We start from the raw sequence: 11,896 nt of genomic DNA, 5'->3' as shown, positions 1-11,896 counted from the left end.
AAAGAGAAAACGTGTCCTACCAATATTGTACAGGCACAAACCTAGATACGCATCGCCCTACATCTAAACCGTTAACAACATCTAAGTAAGTATGTATGTATATACATGTAAAATCCGCAACTCATCACGGTGTTTACAACCCTCTATCTTAGCCACACACACACACACACACACACACATATATCCACATACTTGTCAACAACTGAAAACTCGACTCGTCTCAACATCCGTCAATAATAACCTTTGAAATTTCTATATACGATTCATTTTCTCTTAACTCCACTTTGAAATAGATCTTTATTCCTTTAAAGATAGGAACAGAATTTGCTGGCACAACAAGGCTTTTCATTACCAGCTGAACGTCTTAAGAACCAGTCCAGTAGCTTGTTTCAAATTGGATCTTATGTCAAAAGGGTTAGGGTATAAAATGGATTGGTGGTTGTGTCAATAGAAGGCTTTTCAGTATGAAAATGTTTATGTTTATAGCGATCTGTTGTGGGAAGTTAAAAAGAGACGGGCGTATGTAAGCGTGTGAGGGATTGTATGATCAATACATGAGCTGGCTTCGTGTCCTCGGTACCGAAGGCTCCCTAATGGTCGTTTTCTTACATTTGCATGCTAATTGACTTCTCTCGCTGCGTTCCTTTTGTCTCGAGCGTGTGTGACGTAAATTGAGACGCATTAGTGTCTTGTTGGCAGTTTAGTGGGGATTATAAAAAAATATATAAAATGGATTTTCAAATCTATGCTATGGAAACTTCCCTTGAAATAGATCATCATTTTCACAAACAATAGGATATAATTGATCAAGGATTGTAAATGTACTTTGAACCTAACATATCCAGCCAAAGAAGTAGTAATAAATAACCATTGACAAAATTGAACGTTTTTTCCTAAAAACCTATAAATCTATTCATGTTTCAGGAGCGATACCTCTCGAGGGATCGGTTCGACATTGAATTCAAATACCGCCAACGCGTCACAAAATAATAAAATTTGTGAACTGTAAAACATCTCTGTCGTCCTCAATTTCACCAAACATTTAACCTGTAAATATATATGCTTACCTGAAAGCTTCAATTTATGCCAGTAAAAGTCTTACATACAATATTTGGTGTTTAAGTAAAACATGCCCCAAATGAATCATAAATCTGTATGTTAGGAACAATAAATTTTCGGTTTTCTGTATCAAACGGAGATTTGCGGCGCAGGGCGGGTGTGGGCGGCGTTGCTAGGCAACCGGCCGCCCCACTCGACCCCCTACCCGGATCACTTTTAAACTTTCATGTCGGAAAGTTTTTAAGGTTTGCTTGTGGCTCTCGGATTCGCCATCTTTTTGTTTTAAGCCTCTTCCCGAGGAAAACAACATGAATAAGGTACACGTGCCCTGAAAATGTTCTTGAGAAAAATACCCCACGTAATTTGCTTAAGCAGATATAAGGAAATTCTTTGACTCGTGAAATACATAAATATAAATTTTACATAGAATGCGAACCAAGCGTCGTCTAATACAATTAGAGATGCGAAAGAAAAATATTTTCTACTAACATTGAGAGAGATGATTTGATTTGTAAATCCGATTATTTATACTGAATTTTGTGAGTACATGTAAAGAGAAAAATGCACCTCTTAACTTGTCTCAAAGAAAATGTGTTGAAAGAAACAACAGCCCATACTTAAATGATTTATTATGATGTAACAACACACGAAGGTATCTAAAAATAGAGAAGAATAAAATCTAGACATAAATGTAGCCAAGTGTTAGCAGCAAAGTGCTCGACATCACGAAAATGATAGAACATTTTTCCACGGTTATTAAATGTTGAAAAATGTCGAGACATTTACCACGCCACTTATCTGTATGTGAAGATAATAATGCAACCTAAACGGTTTTATAAAACTTGAGATATACCGATTTACGAAGGCATGTAAAACAGAAAATACTGATATAAGATTTATACTTATTTATAAATGCTTCACAATGATTTTTAAAAGTATTTCAGCGTATAACCTAAGTAGTTATTACCTCAAACAAAGTGTGTATAGGAGCAGATTGCAAAACTATTTTTAATTTTCAACCTTTAATTTGTTCTATTAGATTGAGCCATCATTTGAATCATTAACACCATATTAACACCATTCGTTCTATTGATTTTGCTTTTTAATCTGAGTGTTAGCTGTGAATTCATATGGAAGGTGTCTATAATATTTGTCTGAGTATATTTTGTTTTCAGAGGTCCCTGAGTAGTTTGTCTATTATAAACAGAATAATTTCTAAAATCACATAACCATCTTTTAGTAAGACATCGTAGTCGTTCCACCATTCAAAAAGCCAAACCCTCAACCTGAATTCTAAGAAACTCCCACGTAGACAGATCACTCATGATTCTTGTGTATCTAGATTGTAAAGTTTTTAACTTGCGAGAGTACTACGTACAAAATTGATGAGAGAGCGTAACCACGCGAGCACCAAGCTAGCTTGGCCCGAAGGTGCTTTTAGCCCGTAATTGGTGAGCTTTTAAGACTGCCGCGCGTTCGTTTGACGTCGTCCCTGTACTACCAACGACTAAAACGAATATGGAGCCGTTTTGCCGCGAAAAAATAACTAAAAACAAATAAAAATATTCCGCACCAGCCAGGTCGCCGTTTGAGTTTCCATAAAACTCTTTACTCGAAAATTTTGGTTGTGTTTTTCGTTTAAGAATTTGGCTTGTTTTCTTTTTGGGTTGTTTCATATTTTTTAGGAGACAGTTTGCTGTAATTTTTTACTAACATAGAACATGCACGTTTCCAGTTTAATATAGATTTTTAGATCTTGATTTACTATATCATATTTATATAGATTCAAATATTCCCTATAGCAATTTTCTAATAATTATGTTGAACTGAGTTTCAGTTCCTGAACCTTACAATTCCTGAATATCATTTCTATATCTCACAAGCTAACAATATTAAAGATGTTGTAATACTACTGTACTCGACTGTACTAACTACTACAAAAATCGAACATGGAAGAACACATTCCGTCGAATAAGGATTAACTTGATTAGGTACGGTAGGATAGTAGGTTTTCTTGTTTTTCTACTAAAAGTATTAAAAGCTTTACATATAGTGCGTAGGAAGGTAGGGTAATTACACCTTTTTACTAGGATATAGATATATAATGTAATATCTACTTAAATCGAACACAAAATAAATCACAATCACTAAGCTTAAATTACTCCTGAAACTAATATTAGACATTAGTACCTAACTACGATGAAAATAAACAAACACACACTAGCAAAGCAGTAATAAAAAAAGTCCAAACACAATGGCATAGACCAAGCCACGTGGCTGCAATAAAAAAGTTAAGAGTTCTAATTTCAAATTAACAGTGGGCGTAAACGAGCGCGCGCACCAAATTAGGCGGCAATTTTGACAGCGGGGTAACTTAGAATTTTGCTGTCAAAATATTTTTGCAAACAATTGACTTGTTCGCATTCAATGACTTTTTTAACACCCACTTTTTATGTAACAAAATAAAACCACAATTAGCATAATAGTTACTTGTCACTTTTTTATTGCTGAACAATAACACCTAATACACGGTATGTGAATGTTCCGCCTCTTTATTTCAGCAAGCACAGTAAACGTTGTAAAATAAATTCGCTCGACGGAAATAATTCATTACCTTAAGTGACCTGCCTAACAAATCTGGATCGTTAAATTAATTATTAATCAGTGAAAATGGTCCAAAAAGGATGAATTATAAAATTACCTCTCAAACGTTTCGTGGCGACCGAAAAGGGTACCTATGCTTTCAAGGGCTTTACACACGATGTTTCTGTCTCTTTTTGCACTCGAGGTTCCAGGGCAGGTGAAGGCACCCCTTTCAAGGGTCGCCTACACTCAGTCGTTGGTAAATTCAGTCCCTTCGTAATAAAAGGGCGCCTCATAAATGTATAACAACATTTTGTTAAAACCTTTGATTGCTTATTATAAATAAGGAAATAGTGTTTATTCTGAAGAGCAGGTACAGGTGCATTTTATAAAACATATTCAGAAATATTGAAAAAAATTCTGTCCCCATAAATTCCAATCTCCTTACATAAAACACAAGCATCAATAATTTGGAGAAGACAAATCGAAAAGTTAAAGGGTAAGGGGTACATTATAAAGTAAAATTGAAACGTTTCTTGAAACGGCAGATAAATCGTGTGTCTACTGTAAATTGGTCTGTGGCACTGCCCTTTCTCCCCCTGTCGTCGCCCGTGGCATAGCAAGTACAGGGTAGGTAGGGGGGTCTTTTAAAGCTGGTTCTAAAAATTGATGTATTCGGGCATGGTTAAACGGCGGGGTCCGCACCGTCACAGCCATTAAAAACTTATTAAACATCATCTCGAGCAATTACTCCTCCCTCCCCGACTTGAGTAGAGCCGCCACGCACCGTACACCCCCCCCCCTTCCACCTGTCGCTGGCTAGTGTTAGCTCAAGTAAAATCGGGGACGTATTTACGCGCGTGCCCTCACTGCAAAACTGATGTGAGGTAAATTGGTTGATGTCTTTAAATTCGATTGAAATCTCCTGAACTTCTAAGAATGCTAGCACAAACTCGTTAATATTGAATTGCCTATTTCTAAATTCCAATTGACTGTTCTTAAAACTTCAGCTTTTCAAAATCCTATACCAGGTTACCAACTGACTACATCACCAAATTATACTGAAGTTTACTAACACACGTAGGATTTATCTTCGTGACCGAATGCACCCATGCATGTAACCCAACCTCCTCTAGGTATAAAGGCGAGTGGGCACGGTCGCTCGCCGTCGGACACGGTTGCGGAAACCGCGGCTGCCGAGCTTCAGGAAGCGACACGTCGCGTCGCCGTCAACCAACCGGAATTTATTCCACTATATTCCCAGTATTCCGATATAAAATATTGCGAGCCGATGATTTTTATTAGCGTTAAATGAACGGACAAAATTGAGTTCGCGTTGCTGGGATTTATATTTGCTGTTTTTTTTTTTGACATAAATTCAGAGGCTTGAGGAAACTGCTTCATTGGACATCTGCCAAATGGACCATACTCGTACTTGATTCCTATTTGACTGATTAATATGTAATGTCTGCAGCCACTTTACCTACATAATGAGAAAGGTTAGACCATTTTGCCATGAAGACGTAAACATCGACCATAAAACGGGAACGGTAATTTCATAGTCGGGTTCAGATTTACAGAGTTTCATAATTCATCATAAAAAAAACATAATATTTTGAATAGGATAAAATAACTGAATCAAAATCAAAATCAAAATCAATCAAAATCAAAAGTCATTTACTCAAACTTGGCTGCAAAACAGCACTTTTCGAACGTCAAAAAAAAAAAATTTACAAAAGACAACCCCCAAAACGCCCACCCTTCACCACTTCCTATGTGGTTTTGAATAGTTTAACAAGCACTAGAAAAACACACTTTTATAAGTAAACGCAAAAATGTAAACTATCGTGATCAAAGTTGTTTACAAGACTTTTCTACCAAGTACAAACACTGCTACGATACAATGTTCCATCATGAAGTTCCAGTTAATATCTTCCGGCTCCATCATCAAATCAGTTCGACAGTATCATATTATTGTACTGCCATCAGAACTACATACCAAAGGTGCCAATTTTTATGAAATCCTTATCGATCCTTAGAAAATGGTTAGATAAATAAGTAGATAATCTTAGATTCCATTACACAGTTACATACAGATCGACCAAATAAAAGCGTATTTACATGAAGAATGTGAAGATTAAATGCCACGTGTCACTCATAAGTGGACATAAAAGCTGTGCAATTTGTTACTGTAGTCTCCCTCAACCCTCAAACAAGTACTGGTTTGTAGCATTTATGACATGGTATTACTGTAAGAGCGGAGGCGGGTCTGGGCGGGCCGACACATGGTCACAACAAATGTCGCGATTTTTCAAAATTATTGTCGGATTTGTCTTAATTTAGGTATTCTAGAGTTATGAGTGCACTTGTTAAAAGTAGGGTGGACCGCAAATTCAGCTACGATAGCTAGATACATACATGATTTTAATTGTCCTTAAGGAGATTTCCACATCTTAGAAGATGTTGAAAGTGTAAACAGCTCCTTTAGCAACTTTTGCTTTTAAAATATTTGTCTAAACTACATAATTGTCTGTACCTATTATGCAATAATATTATTCAGTAAAAAAATATTATAGCATATATTATGTTAGCTACGTGACATAAATTAACACGATTTGCCTATTATTCATAAAAAAATCACGTACTTTTATTTATAGTACCTGTAACTTTTGAGTTATTGATACAATATTACGTAGGTAACTGAAATAATATGCATTATTTAATTTGTTCGGAAACCAAAAGTTTTACGTACTTTCTATATTTGTGTGAGTGAAAGTAGTCGCAATGATTGTGCAGGTTCTATTTATTTTGATTATTATATTTTTAATTACTTATTTTCAATACATGTGGAGAGTTTACTCTTATTGGAAAATCAGAGGAGTCGTTGGACCAAAACCATACCCATTTGTGGGAAACTACAAAACTGTTATGTTCCGAGAAGAATCTGAAGGAGATTTTTTGAAGAAATTATATGATCAGTATCCAAACGAAAAGTTCATTGGAATATACAAGGGAATACGACCGGTTCTTATAATTAGAGATCCTTACTATATCAAATGTGTGTTAATAAGAGATTATGATAGTTTTCGTGACAGATGTCTGGAAAGCCCATTGCGAATGTTCGATAGAAGCTTGTTTATTATGAAAGGAGGCGCACGGTGGCACGCCATGAGAACAAGTCTATCACCGAGTTTTGCCAAATCCAAGTTGGTCCGAATGGTTCCATATATTCAAAAAGGTACAGACAAATATGTGCAATACGTAGACTATTTAATTAGCAACAATATTGAACATGAAATCCGTGACTTAATGAGCAAATGCATGACAGAAATTATTGGAAATGTTGTATTTGGTGTAGAGCTGGAAGTATTCAAAAGTAATAACGAGTTTCAGGATGCTATAAATAAAGTACTGAATCCCCAACTGCAAGCCTCGTTGCTTCACGCCTCTTCATTCATATGTCCACATGTGGTACAACTGATTGTGCCTCTAATAAAACGAGAATTCGAAAAGAGGTTGTATAATGCGTTCAGAAAATTTGTTACATCGCTGATTTATCAACCTAGGGGTAATAAAAACGAGAGTCCAATATTCATTGATGCTTTGGTGGACTTGAAAGAAAACTGCAAAGTGAAACATGGTCGGGAAGTACCAGATATAGATGATGACGATGTTGTACAGCAGTGCTTGACCTATTGTCTGGCGACCTATGAGTCAACCTCTGGTGTCCTCTCGTTCATGGTGCACGAACTCGCACACAACCCGCACATTCAAAACAAATGCTATGAAGAAATCATGACAGTTCTTGAGAAACATGACGGGCCACTCACACTTGAGGCTTTGAATGAAATGAAATATTTGGAAATGACATTGGATGAGACAATGAGGCTACACCCCACTCCGCATTGCATTGATCGAAAGTGTTCTTCTAAATATACATTACCTGATACAAATATAACGGTAGATAAAGGCACCTTTATCTTCATACCTGTTCATGGACTGCACCGTGACCCGAAGTACTACGAAAATCCTTACGTGTTTGATCCGGAGAGATTTCTTCCTGAAAACAAAGCTAAAACAGAACCGTATGTTTATTTACCTTTTGGAGATGGACCTAGAACGTGTTTAGGTACGTATAATTTATGAAACAGCTAATATTGTTAATTATTATGATTGGCACAGCCGCACAGCTGATTGAGAAAAAAATGTTTTAATATGCGTATGATTGAAAGCCAAGGAGAGATGTCGAGTAGTTATTTCTGCAGTATATGCGTTAGACCAAATTAAAATAAGTATGACCTGTGTCTATTCTGTAGTAGAGGAAGGAAAGCGCATCAAATACTTGTGTCAAGCACACCCGTGTATCCTATGAAACTATCTGAATATTTTAAGCTCTTTTCTCATTTCAGGTCTTAGACTCGGGAAGATATTACTACTAGCGGTGATGTCTTCATTTCTGCAGAAGTTCAAAGTATCTCCTTGTGCTAAAAGCAAGCCGATAAGATACGATCCAGAAAGACAGCTGGCTACCACCGCTATTGGAGGAGTGTGGGTCAACATCGAACCGAGAAGTTAATTTCTAGCTAAATAAATTATTTTAAATTTTCTAATTTATAATCATGACTTTCCTGTGATTAAGTTATGTTTTTTTTTCTATTACACTTTCACTTGTAAGGTTTCTCTTAGCGTTGATTTTTTTTATTTATGATGTAGGCATGAATAGTACAGTCAACCCCAGAAGTGGATGAAGACATCCTTACCAAAATTGTTAGGCAATGTGACGTCCATAAATTGATTGAGCAAACGCCAGACCTGAGTTAAGTTAGGTACTCCTTAGTGACGGAATGTCATACAAATCCTTCACTGAGGAATGGCTTAAGTAACCATTAAATGTCTCTGAGCGGGGAGGAAAGTCTTTCGATGATTTTATTTATTTATTAAATTATGGAACATGATACAATTTAGTTAGGTAGTTTTAAAAAAGATTCTGTGCTATCAGTAGATAGTTATTTTCAATAGGTATGTATTAATATTTATGGGCTACGAATGAAACACGTATAAAAATAAAAACCGTAGTTTAGTAGTAAAAAGCACGGTAAGTAGTAGGTAATATACAGAGTGTGTCGTACCTAGCACATTAAATTAAATACTTACGTTAATATACTGGTTAATATATGTCGACAAATAAAATACGTAAAAACAAAGAAATGAATTTTTAAAACAACACAACGTAAATAGAAAAAAATTGTGCGAGAATTGGAACACCATATAAGAGTCAGTCATTACATACAACTGAAATTCTCCCTTGGAAACTGACAGCTGTCAACTGGTCAAAACAATAAATACTTACTCCTAACTTTATCTCTGCTTTACACATGATGTTGTAAATTACGAAAACGATTACTCCTGTGGTTAAACCACTGAATGGATTAGGTAATTTTTTTACAGTTCACCATAGAATATCATAAAGTATACTTATGTGATAGGATTTAATGTGATTAGGTACGGCACACACGATATATAATTTGGTAGGGATACTCCTGCGCTTAAAAACAATTTGAAGGTAAGATAATTTAACAAAGACCAATATTATACCTATGTTCTTTAATTTGCTTTCTTCTAATATACAAAGTATAAAAACAATATTATGTAGTAAGTATAAAATAATCTATTTTGTATGGCTATTCATCTGGCCCTGTGGCGCAACGGATAACGCGTCTGACTACGGATCAGAAGATTCCAGGTTCGAATCCTGGCAGGGTCGCGGATAATATTTTATTGCATTTTTTCTTTTTATTTTGTTATGAATCACATTACGAATTAAAACCTATCAAGTATGAATGTGGTTCGATTCTAGAACGGGCAAGTACCACTGCAACTTTTCAAAGTTTGTATGTACTTTCTAAGTATATCTTAGACACCAATGACTGATTAAAGGTAAAGAAAAACATCTCGAGGAAACCTGCACTATAATGTCTGAAAGCAACGAGCTTGCGTGGTGATTGAATCACTCAATCCTTCTCCGTGTGATAGGAGGCATGTGCCCAGCAGTGGGACGATAAAATAACTGATGATGATGTTGAACCTGGAGAAATACACAAAACCAGACAATTTGCTCTTTCAAACCTTTCTAATATATCATCTCAGGCTTCCAAAATTCAGTATTAGAACCCCTTTTATAGAGGATGACTAGATACTTTTATCCGGGTGCGTGGAGTAGATCCTACGGGACACGGGGAAACTGCTGACTGACTGCAAGTACTTCATATACGGAATAACAATAAGAGTAAACCACATATGAAGCACCTAATTCAAGATACATATGATGACATGTCAGAAAACGATATAACATTAAAATAGTCACATCATAAAGTGAGACAAGCTACTAAGTATTATTTAAAAGCCGGATAATAAACTAAGTTAAACAAATAGGTACACTTCAAACGAAGACTTTACTTTTCATACCTACACACTTTAGATAGGTAGGACATACACAAACCTTTAGATATACAGTCGAACTTATACGAACCTACACGACTTTACACGAACTTAGCCAAAGCTCCCGTTTTACTTCAAGGAGCGGGGAATCAATTAAAACTACTAATAAAGTTCTAAGACGTTTCACTTCTCCCCTGCTTACTCCCCGAAAAGTTCTCTTTAGTGTAAGATGAATTCTATTTTGCTTTGCCTTCCGCCAACTAATTAGGGGCACGAATTGTTTTGGATAAGAACAATGGCTTTTGTTCGATAACTTGGATGTTAAAATGGTTACAGACTTGAATTTGACGCAGGAATCAGGACTAAGATTTGCATATAGGTAATTCAGTAAATACATTAAAATAATATTGTATTTATTTTAAATATCATGCCACCTAATAAGATAGTTTTCATGAGTTTAGTAAGTAGACCCAAACCTTTCCTTGACATTAATAGGACATCTCCTAAAAATACGTTTAGTTTTAAACTTTTAATCATTTGATTTCCAAGTATCGAGTTATGCACATTAGGAATATCCGACGTTGCAAATGTAGTTTAAGATAATACATATACATAAAAGTTAAAAGGTTATCATATAATGCTATGAATAAGACCCATAGGTATCTCACATAGAGGTAGAGTGAATTCCATAAGAGGACATAGGAGGGCAAATATCTATAAGAAAGTCCAATGGCATGTATCATGTTTCAGTTACTTCATATGATACTGTTACTGTGAATAGATAAGTAAGTAAAGAGAAAAAAGAAAAATATTTCAGATACAAGTTGCACCAGAATAGGTATGCCAATTATGCAAGAGCCTCGTGACAATTTTTTTTGTCGTAGCAAGAACCAAGAAAGACTGTAAACATTGACGAGTTTTCTTTATGATTTCATGCTCAACTCACCTTATCACCTTATGCATCTGGGTAAAAATATAGATACCTATTGGTACACATGTCTGAGTATCCCCTACACAGTTTATGAACATGTCTACTTAATACCATCAAAATCATGTCTACTTACGTTAAAATAGTTATTTACATACAAAAATAAATGTATTCACACAACAATGAACAGTTGCTTATATAAATTCCTAGAAACTCCACTCTACTATAACAGGTTTAGTTTACCACGTGGTACCCACACTTTGAGGCACTAAGTTGTAAGTTACAACATCGGTGCAAATTCTTGAAATCGCACCTGAAGGATATCATATTCACGTGACACCCAGTTTTGTATTAATATTGTGTCAGTATGTAAACATGTTGCCTTAAAACTGTATTGATAATACAATATTTTTTTCAGAAAAATAGTAACATATAACTTACTCAACATTTCTATGTATTAAGAAATCAGACACAACCCTGACAGTATTTTATCTGCATTCACCTTTGCGCATATTTTAGTACCGTAAGTATAAAGATCTGCTAAAGCGACATAGATCCATACTGAAAGCTCAGAAACTACCTTCTGAAAAAAAAAATCTACTTCAAAATGCCAGAAGCTTTGCTTATCCACCAATTTCGTAAATTACGGGCATACAATCAGGACAGTAATAATTAAAAAGCTCTTTCCATTAAGTTTTTTTTGGTCCTGTGTCTAAAACCAGTATAATGAGACGTCTTGCATAGAATTCATATCCGCAAAACCAGAAACTACTAAATCCATCGAGATTTGTTCAGATCCACTAAAGCTCAATTCTCAATAAATTAATTTTGTTTAATTTTTGAAGCACTAAATCCTCCAAATTCAAATAAAACTCATTTTTTATGCAA

The 11,896-nt window shown here is 35.4% G+C and overlaps 1 protein-coding gene and 1 non-coding gene across 2 annotated transcripts; both read left to right on the top strand.

Moving 5' to 3' along the window:
- Positions 1–6,426: 6,426 nt before the first annotated feature.
- On the top strand, positions 6,427–8,225 carry LOC124636422 (cytochrome P450 6B1-like). The gene is made up of 2 exons (XM_047172510.1): positions 6,427–7,771; positions 8,052–8,225. Exons 1-2 carry the CDS (start codon positions 6,427–6,429, stop codon positions 8,216–8,218), a joined length of 1,512 nt encoding a protein of 503 aa, XP_047028466.1. The 3' UTR covers positions 8,219–8,225.
- A 1,108-nt stretch (positions 8,226–9,333) lies between these two features.
- Positions 9,334–9,406, top strand: Trnar-acg. The gene has a single exon. It is a non-coding gene; the product is annotated as a tRNA-Arg (tRNA).
- The last annotated feature ends 2,490 nt before the right edge of the window (positions 9,407–11,896 follow it).

The sequence above is a fragment of the Helicoverpa zea genome, chromosome 14 (assembly GCF_022581195.2).
Source record: "Helicoverpa zea isolate HzStark_Cry1AcR chromosome 14, ilHelZeax1.1, whole genome shotgun sequence".
NCBI classification, from domain to species: Eukaryota; Metazoa; Arthropoda; class Insecta; order Lepidoptera; family Noctuidae; genus Helicoverpa; species Helicoverpa zea.
The sequence above is the reverse complement of the archived record's forward strand: the minus strand, read 5'-3'. Positions and strand labels throughout refer to the sequence as shown.